This window comes from Psittacula echo (genome assembly GCF_963264785.1).
Source record: "Psittacula echo genome assembly, chromosome: 14".
In the NCBI taxonomy this organism is placed as follows: Eukaryota; Metazoa; Chordata; class Aves; order Psittaciformes; family Psittacidae; genus Psittacula; species Psittacula echo.
Genome location: NC_137750.1, coordinates 776,323 through 796,890, shown reverse-complemented (window position 1 = coordinate 796,890; position 20,568 = coordinate 776,323). Strand labels below are relative to the sequence as shown.

The window sequence follows — 20,568 nt, the reverse complement described above, 5'->3', positions numbered from 1 at the left end:
CCTCCAAACTAAGATAATTAAGGAATCCAGCCCCACATTTTCCCACCTGCAGAGGCAGGACACCACATGCCCATAGGAGCATTTGACATCTCCATGGTCAGCTTTTCAGCTCTTCCCTCCCTCCTCCTCCCTTCTTCAGTCTGCTGCAGTGAGCCACAGAGCACGGCATAGCCCCTGCCTATTGCCAAATCCCATTTTCCCAAGCACAGAAAGCTCCTTGCTCCTTTCTCCAGCTCCTGCAGGCAACTGAGCCACCCGCACCCAGCACAGGATCCAGCCCCCAGCAGCTCCCAAGTGCAGCATCACACCCTGGCTCAGATCACAGCCCTGAACCCACCGGTCTATCCTCTCTCCAACTGCATTCCAGGAGGGAATGCAATCCAAGAAACACCTGGCTTTTATTTATTTCTATTTCCCCCCACTTTAGACAAAGCCAGGCCCCATTGCAGAGCTTCCACACTGCCTGTCCAGGACCATATCTGGACCCATCTCTATCCAACCACAGACTACTTCCCTAACAAGCTCAAAGTAGAGGTTCTTATGCAGTCATATAAGCCTATGGAAAATACTTACACATTCCATTAAATAAAATAAAGGTATTATTTTCTCATCATTTTGTTAGATTTTGTAGGAAGGATATAATTTTTCATTTAACTCCACTAGATAAAAAAACCCCACAACTGGAAACCTATGGAAAGGTATATTATCCTGTAGTGGGAAATTAGATTCCTCCTACACAATACTACAGGAGGATTTAAATATAACATATAGGAATATAACATGCTATTAAATTGTATAGTATCTTTCTAGAAAGACCTACAGTATAGAAGTGAAAAAACCCTCCCCAAACCTATTCTGTTTCAATCTAGCCCAGCTGGTTTCCTTTCTATTGCATGCTGCAAGACTTCTCCTGAAAGGGTAAGGTTTTAATTGCGTCTTGAAACGCTGCCGCAATCACGCTCCGAGAACAGCTCCAAACTCCTCTGGATGCAACAAACACCAGCAGGAAACCCCAGCTGTGGGGTGGGATGGATGCAGGGATGGACACAGGGATGGATGCAACCACGTGCCCTGCCACAGTCAAAAAATACCTTTATTGGCAGAGGAAAGAGGGGCCCAGCAGGGCAGAGCTCATCCAGCCCCTTGGCTTCGTAGGCGCAAAGCAATTTTGTGTTTCAATTTAACCAGCCCCAGCCCTCTCCCACTGCTCAGAACCCCAAATATTAAGGGGGGAAGCAAACAGTTATTGGTGCCCCAGCATCGTACACCCATACTCTTCCCCCTCTGAAAGGAAAATCAAGGGTTAGAGATAAAAGTTGCCTTTAACTGTTGCCATAGAGACTCAAGCTCCGAATGGAAACCCCAAATCTTACCAAAAATGAAAGAATTTAAGATTTTAATCAGTGAGAACACACGGGAGGGCCAGGAGCATCAATGCTTATCCTTGCCTTAACAGCCTCTGCCTTCACCCCTCATTTAGTTGCATCCTAAGAGCTGTCCGGGAGCAGGGAAGGAAAGAGAAAGGAACGAAAGCAATGAAAACCCCATCCGCTTTCAAGTATTTTCTCTCCCCATCAAAGCAGCCGCTCGCTGGCCAGGCTGATTTCTGGACCAACAACCCACCAGCCAAGCTGTTTGTGTTCCCGTTTCCTTCATCCCCTGCCAGAAAAAGAGAATAAAATCCAACAATACAAGCAAGGCAAAATATTTCCCGGGACCGCCGCTGTTTCTCCCATAAACTTCAGCTCCCAGCAGCGGGAGGAAGAAAAACACAAAGAAAATAAGGAGAAAATCCCCACTTCTTGCACCACGAGATGGTTTTGTGACTGTCTCAGTATTGCTCTTTGCTGCTGCATCCTCCACGTTTACTCCTGACCCGACTTCCACCTCAACCACAAATCAAACACCGTGGGATAAACTCACCGCTCTGGCATTTTCACTGCTTGGCAGAGACCCGGCTCCGGCCGTGGCCCCTGGCTAAGACAAACACTGCTGGGAGCACACTTTGGTGGCTGTTTTCCCTCTGCCAGCCCTGGCAGCACATTGCTGTGTGCCAAGGTGGCCGGAAGATCGTGTTTTACCACTGCTTAAGACTTGTGGCAAGTTTGGGAAGGGATGGAATCCACCAGCGGCACAGGAATGGGGCACTGGTTTCACCAGGCAGCGGGATGCTGGGGATAACCAAAGCCGCAGCACTAGGGAAAAGCCTCCGGTGCCAAGGGGTGTTGTGTTTCGTGCCTGAGGATACAGAGTTTGAGGAATACCAAAACAAGGAACTTCAAAAAGGAGCGGTGCTGGCCCGAGGAATATTGTTCTATGAGCTCAGCCTCTTTGGAGCAATGGAAAAAATCACGCGCTGACCCCGAAGGGATGCCAGGAGGATCGGTGTGCGGGGGCCAAGCAGAGAGACGTGCCACCAGCATCCACCCAAGGCCCCAGAGGGGAGCTGAGGGGACTCGGGCACCCGTGGCAGCACCCTGATGGAGAGGTAGATCCCCCTCCACACCCTGAGCTGCTCCACAGCCCCAAAGCCAGGGAAGGACCCAGATCCCTGCAAGCCCCCGGCATGCTGCTGTATAGAGGTGAGCTTGCTGTTGGTTTGCAGGCAGGCTGAGGTGTCTCTCCCAAACCTTCCGCCACCACACAGTCCCTGCTCGGCTTCTCAGCCAGCCCCCCATGTTTACCTGCTGCTGCAAACTCAGATGCCCACCAGAATGAAGGTTCATTTGCTTTCTGCTAACCCCATTCTTGCCAGCAATGAAGGATGCAGGATGCATCCACATCACCATCAGCTCCTCCAGGAACCAAGAGCTGGAGCCAGGACCCATCTGATAAAGAAGGCACTGGAGAGAGTTACAGGCTAAAAGAACCATTCTAGCACCAGCTCATCTTTGGAACAAGATGACTTTGGTTTGGGGGCTGCTGGGAGAGGAGTTCTGTGATTCCTTTCTGTGCCTTTGTTCTTCTTCCATTGCAAAAGCCAGTCTTACCACCATGCTGCCATGCCCCAGGCTCTAGGTACATATACATGGTGAGTACATGTGTACGTACACACACACAGTGTGCAACACTACAACTGCCCTGGAGTCCCTCAGGTGCTCTCAAAGCTCAAGGACCTTTACTCTTCTTGGCTGTTCCCACTCCTCCTTTGCCCTGCAGCCATGGGTGCAACCAAGCACCTGCACGGCCTTCGAGGTACAGGGTTGAGGCAGAGGATGTCATCTCCTTCACTCAGATAAAGGCTATGGACCACTCTGAATGAGGGAATGGCTCCCGAGTGCCCGCACCATCCCATCCCCCTTGAGCAGCTCCCTCGCCTGCTTTCCCTTGCTGTGCTGTGTGTGGGTGTATATGGAAACGAGATCTTTCCAGCTGAACTGCAAAATGAAATGCAGAGATCACAACTCCTCAAATAGCTTCATGGCGCACACACAGACACCCCCAACCTCCATCCTGCCCCCGATGCAAAACCCAGGCGATAGTAAAAAACACAGGGATGGCAAAATCAAGGTGTTTGGTAGATGAAAAGGGGGGGTTTGGGGAGAGGGGAGCACAGCAAAGTGCTTTTGGTGCATCCTTTTGTCCCGCAGTTCACTACCACATTTGCAGCTTGACCACCACTTGCCCAATCCTCTGTGCTCCCAGAGCAGGCAATGCAGTATCATGGGCTACAGGCGAAGAGAAAACAAAACCCAGCAGAAAGCCAAGCCCAAAACCCAGCTGCGATATTTGAACATCCAGAGCCCATTTACTGAGACGAAGGAAGAAGCATCTCCACCCTCGCTGCGGGTACCCTGCACTGGCCTTGGGCTCCTCTGCTGTTTTCCAGCCTGGTGAAGAACAGGATTCCCCTGTGTTGCTGTCAGGAGCAGCTGCTGAAGAAGAAGGGGCTTCAATTTGCCCACAGCAGGGGAAATTGCTCCCATGGGAGCTGCATGTTGGTGGCTGGAGGAGAGAGGCAGAGCCCAGGGAAAGGGCTGCAGGAGGGGACGGGACATGCTCCATCCTATGGGATGGGCTGGCAGGGTACAATAGAAGCATCCTAACAAATACCCTTCCATGGCAATGCCTAACCCAGGGAAGGCATGCACAGGAGCCGAAGCAACGAGCAAGGGGCAATGGAGAGGGCTTGAAGCACTGTTCATCTGGCCTGGGGACTTCTCTGCTAACATGGGCTGTGGTAGAGAATGGGGTCAACACGCTGCCATAAGGGGAGTCACATAAGCAGCGAGTTATACCCTACATGAAACGGATCCTAAGAGGTGGGAAAGAAACACATGCCTTAGCTAGAAGGAGGACAGACTGCCATGGCTCAGCCACCCAGGGATGTGCCAGCACTGGCCCCAGCCTCACAAGGGGACCACAACAGGAGAGCCTGGCCCACACCATCACCAAACCATGAGCTTCCCAAGCTGCTGGCCCCATGTGCACACACATACACATGGGTACAAGAGGTCCAGAACACTGAGAAACTTACCTGCCCAGGCATGGGTCACCCTGAGCCATGAGATACCCTATGCCAGCCCCATGGCTGGCATTGCTTGTTTGCCTGGGGTATCACATCCACTGGGTCATCAAGACTGGGGCATCTGCATGGCATCAAGGGCTGAAAGAGAAGATCTCATTCCTTTTCCCATGCTCATAGATACCCAAACCCCTTTGCCAGAGCCACTGAGGGGCACATTGAGACCCCACCAGCTTATCTCATCAAGTCATACTCCAAACAACTGCCTAAGGGGGACAAAAATCCCAGGTACAAGATAAAAAGCGACCAGACAAGAACATGAGGCTCCAGTTGCGACCCATCCTGACTCCAGAGCCAAGGAGCTTCACCTGCATCTCTTCCCCAAGTCAAATCAGGCCCTGTGCTCTCCAGCACCGAGCTGGCCAGGGGATTACAAACAATAAAGCGACTTATGCAAGGCAAAGGCCTTCAAGATTTATGCCATACGCTCACAGTAAAGCACAAACACATTCCCCTCTGCACGTGGCCAAGTCCTTTGTCAGAGGAATTTGGGTTTTTGACCCCAGAAATCAGGCCGAGTCTCCGAAGGAGCATCAAAGACAGATCTGCACTGTGACCCTGAGCAGATTATGGTCTCAGGGGCATACCCCGAGAGATATTTATGGTCCTCCAAAGCAAGATAAGTCAATAAGCACACACAGTAGCAGTTACAAGTCAGATATTAATTTAATTCCTCTCCTCCCTGTCTGCCCAAATAAGCATTAATTCTATGGAGCATCAGGGCCCCGTTATTCATCATTCTCACTGGGGTTTCTATTTTCTCCCTTTAAGGTGCAATTACTCCAGCCAGGCTATCCAGACATGATGGTTCACAAATCAGAGATACTCTGCATCTAACACAGGCACATGGACCGCCAGCCCAGACCCAAGCTTCTTGCTATTAGCAGCTAGCACGGATGCGGAGGAGGCTGGCTTAAAGTGCAGCCCATCAAATGCACTTGAAAGCCCCATTCAAGCCACAGCAGAAGGAACATTTTATTCCTGCAGACCCTGGGGCTGAGCAGCAGCCAAGACATTTGCTCCCCTCCCATAGGACGCAGCCAACCCAGCCCCCAGGGGCTGTGTACCCCACCAAGGCAGTGCTCCCACCACTCCCCTGGAGCCAGGTTCTTCCCAAGTCTAGTCTCAACCCAGAGCTAAAAATGAACCTTATTCATGATTAACATCTATATTTGCATAGCGTGGCTGGCAGCTTAACACCAAATAAATGTTTTGGCAGAGGGAGTCACAGGCATGGGGGCGAGCCCTGCCCTGCAGAAGGCAGCTGCAGCCTCGCCACAGGTTAAACGAGCACTTTCTAATTGAATTAACAAATCATTAACAAGTCCTGGTCACCATCTGGGCAGGGGAGGGCTCTGCGGGAGGAGGAGTGAGTGCTAAACCTGACCTGATTAAGTTATGAATCACAGGGAATCCTGAAGGCATAAACCACCACCACCACCCCCCCCAGGGCGGACGGGCTGCCAAGGTGGGTGAAACCCCATGCATCCCCTCGCCCAGCTCCATCGCCGCCGGCTGTGGGTTTGCCTTCAGGCTTGGAGCATCTCGAGGCTGGTTCATTGGATGCACTGGGGGAAATCTCTTGGAAAAGACCCAAACTAGAGATAAATGTAAGGATGCTTTGTGCCAGAAACCCTGTAAGTGTGGGGCTAGCCTGTGGATTACAGTAAATAAATCCCCTTTTCTTTATAAGCTCATCTATGCCAAGCTCCCATTCTTGCCCATCACCTGCTTTAGCATTTTGTTCCCATTCTCAGCCCCCTCCTGTCCTCGCCCCTGGGTTTTGCATCCCAACAGAGGGAGAGGGAAAGATGGGAGGACACAAGCGACAAAAAGGGCTAAAAAATTAAAAAGAGAAAAACCCCACAAACCACCAAAAAGCCAGTCCCGCTTAGGAAACATGCTAAAAATCCCAACCAAAACAGCATTTCAGGCACAGGAGCCAAACCAATCGACAATTTCCATTCACTTGTGACTAATGGGTGAACTTCTGAGGGTTGAGTCACGGGCACATCCCTGTCCCAAGTACATGTGAGCGTGTCCCTGGCTGGGAGCTCACATGGGACCTGCCCGGCCGTGCTGCACCTTGGGCACATCATGCTGGTCCTGGCACCCCAAAAGCCTGCTTCCCGTTAGGCAGTACCCAGCGACATGGCAGCCGTCATGGAGATAGAATAGAATAGTTCGGGTTGGAAAGGACCTTAAGATCATCTAATTCCAGCCTCAAAGTTCCTCTCAGCAAATATTCAGGCTGAAAAATGTGCTTTTTTCCATCTGCTTGAAGCCTCTTTGCTGGGGCTTTGGTAGGAAGCAGATGTGAGAGCATCCCAAAGCACGATGGGTCGTTACTCACTCCATTATATAAAACCATGAGAATTTCCTTTCTTTTCCTCTCTATTTCTTCACGCCAGGCCAGATTCCTGGGTGAGAGGCCAAGGCTGGTGAAAGCCAAAGCCAAACAAACCCAGGCTGGGGGAAACCTCCACGTGCATCACCAACCAAAGGGAATATTTCACATCTAGGTCGCTCAGTGGAGAGCCAAGGCACCAGGGAAGGGAAAGCCACGATCTGGCCTCGTAACAAACCCAGAAACACTTCGGTTCCTAATTAACGAGGAAATTCAACCCCCTCCAAACCACAGAGAAGCTTCAAAGCCCTCCCAACCTGTCTCCGGATGTTCCATCCCTGGTTCCCCATGGACGCCCCGCTCCCCATCCGCAGCAGCCAGCAAAGACGCCTGGGGGCAAAAGGCTCCCCAGGGCTCCTCTTCCAAGGGAAAACGATTCCATGATCCAAATGAAAAAGCCATCAGGGGCGCTCATTTTGGTCAAAGGTTTTGCTCCCAGCTTCCAGTAAAACAGTAGAGAAAGGAGAGCTGAGAGCTGGGCAGGGAACTTGGGGCAATCAAACACTTGGTCTTTTCTGCACGGAAAAAAAAAGAGAGTGAAACAGAGTTTAAAGTAAAAATAGGAAAGAAGCTTTTTTGAGCACGACGCCAAAATATCTGCAGGGGATATGGGGGGAGAAGAAAGCAGAACATTTTCTGTGCATCATAAAATCCCGGGCATTTCCAGACCAGCTCAAACACTCAGTGCTACTGAATGGGGGAGAGAGCACAAGATTAGATCAGGTTGAGAGCAGCTACTGTGCATGGAGACACATTGGCCGCATGGATGAGCAGCGGCTGGGGTGGTCCAGCCCCATCCTACATTACCCCCCCGGTCCTGGGGGCTGTGAAGAGGCTGCGATCCCCTCCCAGGCTCCACATGAGAAGCTGATCCCTGGAGACAGCCCCAGATGGGAGCCCTTGTTCCGGATTTCCTACAAGGAGCCAAGGCAGAGCTGTCCCCAAGCAGAGCAGGGTCCCCAGGCAGGACGGGGCCACCCCTCCCGGCCGGGGCTCCCCGCGCCGGGATGACATAACCATGAACTGCATGAGGCCGAGCCTTTTGTCTGCATGCCGGGAGAGAGGGAGGGAAAGCAAGAAAGGAAGAAAAGAAAGAAAACTTCTGGAAGTCATTACAATTCCTCTGCTCCAGTCTCCTTTTTGGCAGACAGTTCCCCTCTCCCCCCCTCTTCACCCCCCCCCCCCTTCAGCCCGCTTCAAAATGCCAGCCTATGATTTTTAAATGAGAAAAAGCTGCGCTGTACTCCAAGCACTTGGATAAACTCCTACACAAACTTCCAGATGTGACACAACAGCCTGCAAGAGGGAATTCGCAGAAGAATCTCCTTAAAAAACACACACTCAGGAAGCAAAGGAAGCGCCTGGCTGCCGGCACAGCCAGGCAATGGATGGATCCAGAGATCCCTGGTGACATGTGGTGTATTACCTAGACGAGGATCAAGTGGCTCCAGGTTTGCTGGAGAGGCAGCAATGAGAGAGATGCTGGCTGCTGTACCTCTGGAGGTGAATAGCACCCGCTGCTCTCACTGAGCTCCTGAACTGCAGGAAAGAGGTTTTGCAGCTCCTTGTCCTCTGTGAAGATGGAAACAGCCACCGCATCACAGTGATGGGTCCTGTTTATCCCAAAGATGCTCACACAGGAGCTGGGTGAGCCCAGGGATGCGCCGTTACCTGGGGAGCAGCAGGATGATCTGTTCCAAGCAGGGTCAAGAGGCTGCAGGAGCCCCCCCAGCCTGGCATCAGCCAGGGAAATCATGTTCCTTGTTTCCCCTGCAGGAGCCAGGGAAGGAGAACACACAGAGCATTTCCATCTGCCCTGGAGGGACCAGCCATTGAACCAGATCACAGGAGAGAAACAAGTACAGGAGCCCTGGGATGGATCAGACACAGGTGAACCAAACAGATTCCGACTCCTTTGTGGGGCTTTTAAACCAAAAAAAAAGATCAATTTCAGGTCCAAACTCTCACATTGAAGCTTTTTGCTTTGTTAAACTCCGAAGTGAGGTGGGAACGAATGTACCAAAGTGTAAAGGACACTGCGTGCACTCTCCCCTCAAAACACACCCTTCTGACAATGAAAAATGCACGGTTTTAACCCTGTGCTGCAGTTAAACCCTTCCAACAGCAGCACATGCAGCACCCAGCTCTCCCCACAGCCCAGGAGGGGACTGGGGCTCTGCTCACTCACTGCCCGCACTCTGGGCATCCCCCATTAGGAAGCACCACCAGGCCTGGGAAGCCCAAACCACAGCACAGATCAGTGGGATCAGCCCTTGCCCCCACCATGCAGGCTTCTTGCTCCAGTGCAGTGGGACACAAGGACATGCCCCTCCAGGGCAGCTGGACTGGGGCAAGCTCAGGGTCTTGGGCTGACCGGCCCCTTCTGCACTGCCTTCCATGATGCACTGGGCTCCAGCACAGCAGCTCCAGCATCCCATGAGCCATCCTGGCACACACCTCAGCTATGTCTTGGCTTGAGGCCCTGAAGGAGCGGCTCCATGACTTCCAGAGAGAGTTGAAGGCACTCACCAGCTCCCAACAATGGAGTCTCTGATCATCCACCACTTCCTAATGGGAAGCGACTGGAGCCATGCGAGGTGGCTGCTGGAAGAGCCCTCGGGGTTTTAATGCAGACCAAAGGCAGGGCTGGCTGCTGTGACTGGTCAGAGACGTGCTTCTCTCCTTAAACCATTTCCAACACCCAAATCCCAGGGACCATGCAGCAGAGCAGCCAAGCAAGATGGGAGCGATCCTCCCAGTGCTTCCCAAATCTCCCTTCCCAGCCAGGGCACTCAGTGCCCTTCACCCCCTGAACCAGGAGGAAAAAAAATGGGATTTCAACCAATTCTGGGGTATCTTCCCCAGCACAGAACCTTTCATCAGTGCTCTGCAGCCCCCCGTTGCTCCAGGCAGCAGCGCTCTGCAGGCAGACACAGTGCGGGGGAAGAGGCAGATTTCAGTACTACAATAGATATCACAAGCCGTTTCAGTTACACTGTTATTTTCCTGTTCAGAGCTCTTAATGCCAAGCGGTAGCATCCTCCCCACTTTCTCCATCCCTGCTCTTCCATCACTCCTCAGCTCTCAAGAAATAGCCTCATTTCTTGTCTCTGATCAGAGCAGCAGCCTGGCACAGACCCTGTTACAGCCTTTCATCCTCCCAGCCTTCACAGTGCTTTTATTCTGTAAGTGAAAGTCAAGTAACTAGCTTGCCTCCTCATCTTCCCCCCCGAGAGATGCCTGCTTCTCCTCTCAGTGCCAGCACACATACCGTGACACCCTGCCTGCCACTGCAGCCCTTCCCAGCCCATGGGTCCAGTGTTGTGACCATTAAGCATGTCCCACCCATGTCCCTGTTCCTTCCCTTTGGCCCAGGCTGTCCTTGCCCAGGGTAAAGCCTTTCATCCTGGAGCTGCTGGGGAAATGTGGGTGGGAAACCAGGCTCATTCCTGCTGGGTCCTCACAGCACCCAGAATGGTTTTCACTCAAAGACCTCAATCAGGACAAACTTTGTGACCTCTTTTCAGCCCTAAGGGAGAGGAGGATCAGGAGAGCAGTACAGGTCCCCCTATTTGTGTCAGACAGCGAGGGAGAAACCCCCCTGGCCCAAGCAGAGGATCCTCTGAATGGAAGCATGGAAGAAAAACAGAACAAACCACCTTGGCAGCATCCTTACTGGACACTTGGCACATCAACCATCACCCTGTCCCTAACTGCGCATCCTGGCTTTGGCTACCATGGTCACACAAGCTGTCTGGACACGGATGGAGATCGATGTCCACAGAGGCATGAGCACTCCAGAAGCAGCTCCAGCACCTCCCAGCAACCCCTCAGCAGCAAAGTTTATCAACCAGATTAGAGCACCGCCAACCTGCCTTGCCGAGCCAGCAACGCTGTGCATCTCCACAGCACAGCTCCAACAAGAGCCCTCCTGTTCCATTTCCTCAGGGGCAGCCAGTCTCACTGGTGGAAAGGTGAAAACCACCTAGGAGAGAGCAGAAGCCAGCAAAAGCCCCAAATCCCCCGGGACTGGGGCAGGATTCACCATCCACGTGAGCCCAAGCGCTGTCACTGCTCTCAGGGCAGCTGGTGGCAACAAAGATTTATCAGCAATGTGATTATGCTGTTTTAGCATCAGGACATGATCCCTGGAAGATTACAGCCTGAAAAAGGCCACTTTATACAGTCCCACCACACTAAATAGAAGTAATAAATATGAACAAGCAACGGGCTCAGCTCTGGCACTTGAGCTGCAGAGAGCTCTGCTGAACATCCCAGCGAGCGATGGGATGCAATGTGGGTACCAAGCTGGCCGCTGCCTGCCTCTCATCTCTAGGCTGAACTGCCTTTTATTTGGTACTGGTTTTGCATACACTGCCCCAATTCTGGGTCAGTGACCCTGAAAACAAGCAGCTGCATGCAGACACACGACTGGGAGACCCACAGCATCATCCCCCATGGCTCACAGCAAGTGCCTTTATTTATGGTGAGGAGTGGAAAATTAGCGCCAAGGAAAATCCCAGCTTGCGGGGCTGCACCTAATGCTCATCCCCTTCTGCAGCGGTGCTTGCAGGTACCCACAATACCCATTATTTTCCAAGAAGAAAAGTTAATCTGCTTGTATTTGCAGCCCCAGAGGAGAAAACACATTTTAAACCATTACTGGGGTGGGGCATTTTGCTGAAAGCCATTAAAAACATGCAGGTGATAACACCTGTTTCAAAACAACATCATTAGGAATAACGGGGGGGGGGGGGGAAGAGACTTGATAAGATATTTAAATGAGCAATCATAAATATTATCAGTCATAGGAGGCAATAAGAACACACTGACTTGCAGCCTGTCATTAATATTTCTTCCCAAAACAGAAGGCTTCACAAAGTTGCAAGATTTCCTAAGATGCCTAAACAGATGCAGCTTTGAGCGAGTGTGAAAGAGATTTGGGGGGAATATGGGAGCATCCATGATGGGGAAGAGAAATGTTCGGTTTTCCCCTCCTGGGGGACATTTTAGGAAAGAAGGCAGCCTGTTCATCAGCTAAATTATTGCTGAAGCTCAAGTAAAACAACATTCACAACTCCGGCAGACCCTTGCTGCTCTTCCCGGGCACACACCAGCCTCAGCGAGATGTAATTCCTAACAGTTCCCACACACCATGAGCGGAGGGGGACTCACAGAGGATATTCTGGCCCACTATACCATGTAACATGTCCTCCCCGCCACCGCACAGCCTCTCCCACTCCAGATGTGGGTTTGCTGCCCATCCGTACTCGCCTGCCTTCGCACAGGCAGAGCGGCACAGACTCGGGAACTTCCCGTTGGGCCAGGCAGCGGCTGCCTCTCCCGCACCAGCCCGTGCTGGAAGCCACATCGCTTTGCTTTGCTTTATTTCATTTCTGTTTTTAGTTCCTGCAAATAATAAATGGAACCAGAGTTTGGGGATGGTAAAACACTTGCGATGCTATAAACCGTGTGTTGCTTGCAACTCAACTCTAACGAGGCTTTAAAGGCACCAAAACCGTTGCAAGAAGCATTTTTTCTATTGTCTTTTCTATTGTCTTTTCTATTCTTTTTTTTTTTTCTCCCTGCTTTTCAAAGCTTAAACTTGAATAATGCAGCTCGGACACGGCCTGTGCTGGAGCACAGGGAGTTTGGAAGCAGACCAGATGCCTTTGGAGGGTCACAGCTCACCCTAGGACCTGAGAGACCCTTGGTCAATGCATGCCCTGAGGACCATGCTCCGCATCCTGCCGGACCCCTCCAAGCATCTCCCAAGGGACTGCAGAGAGTGAGCCCTTAGGCTGGTCTTGCACGCCGTGAATTATTTAGGGACCCCGTAGCTGGGCAGCAAACCAACCCCCCCCAACACCACTGCCTCCCCGCACACTGCACCCCCCTTAAAACCTCGCGGAAGGGACCGGGAGCCTAAAATGGACGAGAAACAGGGTCAGGGAGGAAGAACGGTTCTGCAAGGCAGATAGATGGGGTTGGGGTCCCTCGGTGTGCCGGGGGGAAGCGGGGACACCGCAGGAGAAAGGGTCGCCCGGGGCTCCCCCTCGATTCCCCGTGAAGCGGCGCGGCTGAGCCCGCGGGAGCCGGGGGGTATCGCGGCAGGGCGGCCGGCGGCAGGGGAGCCCCGCATCCTGCAACAGCCCGGAAAACTTCCTGGCCGAGCACTGCCCGAGCCCACCCCGGGGACGGAGGGTGATGGGTCCCCCCCATACCCGGCTCCTTCCCCATCACCCGGCGGGCTCCAGCCGGGAGGTGCCCCCCGCCCTGCTCGCGGCTGGGGCGGGCACCGCGGGGCTTACCTCGCCGCCGAGCACCTGCAAAGGATACGGGTTACAGACCAGCCGGAGGCACCAGCTCCGCGGCCGGCTGTCCTGGCTCAGGTAGAAGAAGACGACGGGGGCCAGCGCCGGGTAAGGCAGCGCCTCCGCCTCCGAGTCGCCGCTGCCCGCTTCCCTGTCCCCCGGCCCCGGGCAGCCCCCGGCCCCGGACAGGTCATTAAGGCGGATGAAAGTCTTGGCTTTGCCCGGCTCCGGCTCCTCCTCGGCCGCTCGCGGTCCATCCTCGTCCATCCTCCGGCCGGCGGCCCCGGGGGGAGCCGGGACGACGCGGGGCGAGCCGGTGGGGCGCCTAGAGGGGTGCGGCCATGGCGGGGCCGGGGGCCTGGGGGCTGCGGTGGGGCGGCTTCAGCGCCGGGGTGGCATGGCCGGGCAAGACGCTGCCTAGCCCCCAGCCGGGGCCGGGCCGCCCCCCTCGCCCTGCCCTGCCGTCTGCGGGCTCCGTAGCTCCTCCTCGCCGTGCCTCCGGGGGGCCCGAGCCGGGCGAGCCGCGGGCAGGGAGGAGGTGGCTGCGGGGCGGCCCCCGCTGCCGGTTGCTGGCCCCCCACCCGCGGGGCCTGGCCGCCTCAGCGGCTCTGCCTGCCCCCTCCGCACTCCAACATCTGCCGGGGACGGGGGGTGCTGCCCGGTGCCCCGAGGACGGGCGGCGTCGGAGGATGCTCCCGCGGGCGGCCGCGCCGAGCCCAGCCGAGCGCTCGGCACAGCTGGATCCCTCACTCCAACTTCAAGTCCCGGCTCCTCCTCCCCAAGCGGCCAATGGGAGCTCGCCCCCGGCCCCTCCGCGCTTTCCCATTGGCTGCCGAGGGTGTCTGTCCGGGCAGCACAGCCGGACGGGCAGGCACGGTCCCCCGGCGGGGCTGGACGGGGCGCACGGATCGGGCCCGGTTGCCCCCAGCCTTGGGGATCCAGGAGAGGGGACGGATCAAAGGGGAGCTGCAGCGCCGAGCACTGGAGGCGGGAGGGAGGGGGAAGCCCTGCGCTGCGTTAGACGGAGGCAGATCCCGGTGGGACACGCTGCAGCACTGAGAGGGAGGTCGGTGAGAGGCAAAGGCGGGAGACGGGGATGGTGTGCCGCGCCGGTTCGGCCCTTCCTGCGGGAGGCCCGCCGGCCCCAAGCTGCCGAGGGCAGCAGTAACCGGTACCGGGAGCGCACGCCAGCTGCAGTCCCCGGTAGCCCGGGTTTCAGAGCGCCGCTGCCCCGCTCATCGCTGATTCCCCGCCCGAGACTCTCGCCCTGCTGCAGGGCTCCGGGCTGCTTCTCCCCATATCCCCCACCGCTTGCACAGGGCTAGGCGCATGTGGGTCACCGCCAGCTCCCCACCAGGGACCACCCCTTCCGGAGCAGGTCACCCCTGGGCTGGGCGGGAGCACGATCCCGAACAGCAGCGCCCAGAGCAGGGGGGGGACCCGCCACCCCCAACCACGGGAGCAGCGGATACCCTCGGGCACTGCTCGGAGGACGCGGCCGGAGCTCCCTCTGCCGGTGCGACTGCCGGCCGCGACGGGAATCGGCCTCGACGGCGGGCACCGCAGTGCAAGCACCCCCCCCGGGGCAGGGGGGCACGGCCCCAAGCGAGGGACGTATCACGCTGGGCGCTCCCAGCCACGACGCAAGCCGGAGACCTTCCTTCAGCAGGGCCAGAGTAAAAGGTTTGTCATTTTGAATGCAGCATCCCCACAGGTGGAGCCAAGGCCCTGTCTCTAAAGGCTTAAGATTTCTTGCCACTTCAGAAACAGCTTTTTCTCCTTTCCCCAGTAACCCTCCACATCACATATCCCCTTGCTGAGAGCTCCAGCTTGCCCAAACCCACGTGCAGGAGCAATAGGAAGATGCTTTTGTCTAAACCCAAAATGCCTTCTCTGGGCTGAATCCTGCTGGCCTGGGAGCACACTTGATCTTGGATTCACAGCCTGTGCTGTCCAACCTGAGACAAATCACATGGCTGTTGGCAAAACCTCAAGGCCAGCCAGGCTCTGCTGCAGAACTGCAAGAGATGGTGCTGGGCAGAGGCAGGGGCGATGCAAACCACAGCCCCCCCACACCAGGAGACCCTCCTGCAAGCACAGGGGGACACAAGTGTGACAGCACATGGCTTGTGTGACACCAGGCGAGTGGATACGTATATGAAGTGCTAAGGACAGGGACTCCCATTTCCTCACCAGGTTTCTAAGCTATTCTCCGCTCTGGATGCTGTGCATGCACCCATGGAGAGGGCAAGGCTCAGCTGGTCTTTGCCCCTCCTCACTGCTTGCCAAAGCGAGCAGACATACCAACACAGCAGGAGCTCCCTTGCTCTCCCAGCAAAGGCCACTGCAGTGGAGGCAGCACCAGCCTTTGTCCCCCAGCAAAGCATAACCCAACAGCTCAAATGCAATTCACAGGAAGGTCCACTAGCACATTTGCATGTGCAAGGTGCTGTCTTGGATCAAGCAATTTCCTCGCTACATATGTACAGCCTGGCCACAGCTGCTTTTGATCTGATTCTCTTTGTATCCCGATAATGTACAGAGAAGCCTTTGTGTGTCGGTCTGTTTATTTAAATGGATTTGGAGCAAACATTTCTTTTTTGAAAGCTGAAGCTTTGAGCCTCTAAGTGGGTTACCAGATTATAGCTGTCTCCATTTTAATTACATTTGGCTCGTTTTGTTTATTGCGTGCATTTTCAAGAGTGATGCTTGTCGTGAGAATTGGAATCGTTTTGCTTTACAAGATACCTGCCCTATAAAGGGATCCAACATCAGACAGCAAAGACGATGCAAACCTTCTCCTCTCAAAGAGCACTCTACCTCCAACTAGGACAGGAAAAGAAGAAAGGCTTGACAGAGCTATATAGCCCCTAAGTTTAAAATGAAGCATCCAAACTTCAGGAGGATCAAGCCAGCACCACCAGTCTAGCAGGATTTTGGCATCAACAAACACAAGACAAGAGGATGCTCTTGCTAAGGAAGAGTGATCCTGGTTGTGGATCTCAGAGGGATGAAAGCACAGAGCCTGTCACAACCCAGCCAAGGCGTTTGTCGTTCCCTATCTCAGCCAGGAGCGGAGCATTGGGAACACCCAGAGCTTTGCTGTCTCACCTCGGGTGGGCAGAGGAGTTAAACCAGCAGCCCCCAGCACCAGCCCAGGACATCTCCCCAGGGAGCCTTTCCCATCCACCCAGGGCAAACACAGGCATTTGTCTTCCTCACACACACGATGGGGTTCAGCTTTGGCACAGAAGTGTAGTGATGGGTGAGGAGAGGGAGCAGGGCTCCAGGCCAGAGCCTTGGTGAGAGGGATGGAAGGCAGCAGAAAGTGACCCTGGAGACCAGAGCTGCACATGTAAGGATTTGGGATATAAATTAGAAGAAATCTCAACACAGCATAAGAAACTAATGAGGTCACATTCCCCTCATACACACAGTCCTGGCCTCCTAATTATACCAAAGATAGCACAGGAGAGAGTGATGGGGGAGAGCCAGGGACAGCTCGGGTGACAGCAGGAATCTTAGGGCTGTGGTGGGTTTGGAGGAGCAAAAGGAAGGGGGCTTGTGCACTGCAACATCAGTCATGTCCTCAGCAGTGGATGCCATGAACCCCAAATTACTCAGCAGCCCCCAGCAGGGAGCTATGCCATCCAAGGACGAGGAGGAGGAAGAGGAAGCAGCCCTGATTTCATCCAGCACAGCCCTCTTGCTCTCCTCTCCCCCTGCAGCAGAGTTGCCCTCACCATTTTGGGGCTATTTTGGGGGAGCACAGCCCTGCACTCTCATTCTTAGTAGTACTTCTAGGAAAAGCATAATGAATGATGTTTCACACTGTTGGGGGAGCTTTAGCTGAGCTGATGCTCACCAAAGATGGCTCCAGCGTGGTAGTGGGATTTGGAGCCGGCTGTACAGGAGCTGCGCTGAGCTGTAATGGGAAAAGCCTACATCTGTAACCATTTTAGCAGGAGGTGAATTGAAGACAGCCTCAACAGAGAGGCTCCAATCCAATGGGAACTGGTCGCTGTTTGTTTTGCTGTTGACATACAGCTGCAGTAGCTGTGGGTGATTTTAATAAGACAGGATAACATTTCTATCAGTACTTGGAGCTATAGATTGAACCCATATAGGCATCTGGCTCAGGGCTGAGTGATAAATCACAACAAGATCCAAAGCTCTTCTCATGCCTTGGAACCAGAGAGAAAACACATTTCGTCGCGGATGTCACAGTCTGGGGGCAGAGCAGGCCTCCCACCACCGACTTACAGACTTGAGTGCTGTTGAAGAGCATTTGACAGCAACAAACCCACTCTGTCCCCATTCTTCCACCCCACCAGTGACAGCGATGGGATGGGAGCCCTTGCTGTGCAGGGGGGCTCCTGGCTGCCCCCATTCACATACTAAGAAACACCATTCACTCTATTCCAGCTGACACAGCAACAGCAGAGAAACCCCACACACCAAACCCCATCAGCCCCCACTTGCCTCCCAGTGTCCCAACTTAGGGTGGGTGCTCCCACTCGTCAGTGCCCACAGCTGGAAGAGCACATGGCTTCCTAAGACAGCAGCTAAGTACCTGGGACAAGCAGGAGACCAGCCTCAGGTTCAACACAGCACAAGACAAGAGCTTAACCCTGCATAACCCCATCCAAACAGCTGCTTTTCCTACCAAGAGCTCATTTGGCCAATTCCCTTTTTCACCACCCAGGGGCTTTCTTGCCCTCCTCAGTTATTCCATCACCTTCAAGCATCCCAGAGCTTCCCAGTCTGGTGCTGCATCCCCAGACCCCAGGGATCCCCAAACTACCAGTGCCAGGAGCCACCACGGAGGGTTTGGGAGAAGCAGTTGCTTAATGAAACCAACTGCTGGAGGCTGCAAAAACAAGGCTTCATCTTTTATTTTTTTCCTCTGTAATGAATGTTTTTATTGTCCCTCTCAATCTTTATTAAGTGAAGAGCCAGACAAGTAGTTGGAGGGAAAATACACTACGGCATGGAGCACAGCCACTGTGCAGCGGGCATGTACATGACCTGCACAATCCACTTGGTGTGCATAAGGGAATTAATAATTTAGGCTGGGGAGTGCTTGTTTTTGGCTGGTGACCAGCACATCCATGCATGATCAATGTTTGCACCTTGACTTTTTGGTATGCAATCCATCCATGACTGAATACAGCCTGAATCTGGGGAGCTGCTACATCTGCAAGGCTGGGTCACTTGGGGCTGTAGCATCAGCACAGCTGATCCTCCTGACCTGAGCACACATTTCAGCTCTGAGGCTCAGAATACAAATTATAGTAAAAATATAATTTATAATAAAAAACTGTCTGCCCAATGACTTTAAAAAAATTTGCATTTTCCTCAAGAATTGTTCTTACCTCCAGAAAACAATGACAAGGGAAGCATTGTCCTTTCAAGACTATCCTGGTTGGGTGTTTTAGTGGCCACATCCTGCCTCTGACTCTCAAAAGGTTCATAAGCCCCACAAACACAGCTCCTCAAGGACAGGATGCAAGGGCCCAGCACCACTCTGGACATTGGGCCTGCTCAATATCCTCTGGCATTTACTGTGGCTCCACTGTAGCCTGTCCTTGTCCCCATGCCCAGTCAAGCAGACATGAGGCTTCCCACCAATGGCTGCAGTGATTTAGTGGATGGCTCAGATGATATCTACATCTTTCTGAAGCATTAGTAAAAAATGAAACACAGCTTTTGATGAAGAAGCAACCTTCAGAAGGGGGGAAAACAACTCCAACTGAAATCCAGCCTTTTGCCATTTGGTCAACCCAGCTCCCCATCCAACGCACTCCAGAGGCTTTGCCTTGCTCTCCCCTTGGGCATCGAGACCCAGCTCTGCTCCCAACTTACTCCTGCTGCCACACTGGAGACTCTGCCCTGCAGGATGAGGTTTTGGGTGAGCAAGCCCTGCCTGAACCCCCAGCTTCACCCCACTGAGCACACACACAGCATTTCAGTGCAGGTATCCCCTGCCTGAGCCCAGTGCTGCCCTCCAATCCTGCTCCCACTCTGTATCTTCAGAGGCTGGAGCACATCTCTAAGCCTTCAACCACCTCTCAACACACACACACACACACACCCCCAAATCTACATTCCTTGCCTTTTTATCCCAGGCACTTTGCCAGCCCAAAAGCCTCCTTTTCCAATGCCTTCCCCTTCCTACCCCACTTGCATCGCTTTTGGCTTTCATCTGGTCCCCATGCAGCACCAGCATGGGGTATGAGCAGCATGCCAGCACCACTGCTATCAGCAGCTCCCACTCTAATTGAATCTTCAAATCTTGTCTGACAGGAAGAGACAAGAGGGAAATGAGATGCTTGTTGCCAGGCCCCAGATCCCCAAGCACTGCTGCCACGAGCTCCGCTGAGCACAGGGATGGTGGTGAGCATTGCGTGGTGCTCCCGAGCACACTCGCCTTGGCCCCAGCACTGCTATAGGCACTTCCAGCATCCCAGGAGCTCAGGAAGGCATTGCCACAGCTCAGTCTGGCCCCAGGAAGAAAGGGGACAAGGTGCCAAAAAGCCAACAGAGCTGAGAGGTCAGGTAAGGGGAAAGGCACGTGAACTTGCACCAGGCAGAGGATGGGCTGCAAGGCTCAGCCCTGGGCTTGGCATGGATCAGGGCACCAAGTCCTTGCTTGTCACATACAGGTTTACAAGGAAATGGAAACCTTCCAGTCAACAGCAGCACATCCACAAGTCTCCTCCAGCCCTCCCAAGCAACTCCAGGCTCAAGAAAAGCAAACGCCATTGTCTCCATCCACAGCAGCCAGAGGTATCCAAGGGCACCACCATCTCCTCTGCCCTGGCACAAGGTGCACAACACCAACAACATGTCTTGCCATGACGATTTTGACCGGGCTCTTACCTGTGTGCTTGGGAGCTCCAGCCAGAGAACACCTTCACCCCTGAGCAGCAGCAGCACCTCCTGCCCTAGAAGCTGGCAGGAAGAGAAGGCAGGAGCTGGAGCAGTGATTAGCACCTCCTGAGTGAAGTGCTAATTGATCAAAGGTGGAAGGGAAGAGGAGAAGGCATCGAGAGGACAGCAGCTCCTTGTGGGAGCACACTTGATCCAGGCTTGAGCAAACTGGGTCTTGGCACATGTAAAAGAAGATTAACCCAAATTTGCCCTTATAAAGTCTAAAGTCTGAGCTGAGCCCCAGGCTGTGGAGGTCAAACACATTAAGCCCCCTCTGCAAGGCCTGTGCTGCTATGGTGAGGAGGAGCCACCATCCCACCTCAAAGAGGCTGATGCTGTGCCCCAGCTCCCAGCCCTGGGAGAGCATTGCACCCCTTCCTCTGTCCCAA

The 20,568-nt window shown here is 54.0% G+C and overlaps 1 protein-coding gene across 1 annotated transcript in view; it reads right to left on the bottom strand.

Annotated features, from left to right (window-relative positions):
• Positions 1–13,513, bottom strand: part of CACNA1G (calcium voltage-gated channel subunit alpha1 G) — a gene marked incomplete at both ends in the record, with an annotated part of 137,925 nt that extends 124,412 nt beyond the window's left edge. The window contains one exon of the mRNA XM_080629628.1: positions 13,272–13,513. Within this exon, the coding sequence (XP_080485754.1) occupies positions 13,272–13,513 (242 nt within the window). The remainder of the gene's footprint in view (positions 1–13,271) is intronic.
• Between the last annotated feature and the right edge of the window lie 7,055 nt (positions 13,514–20,568).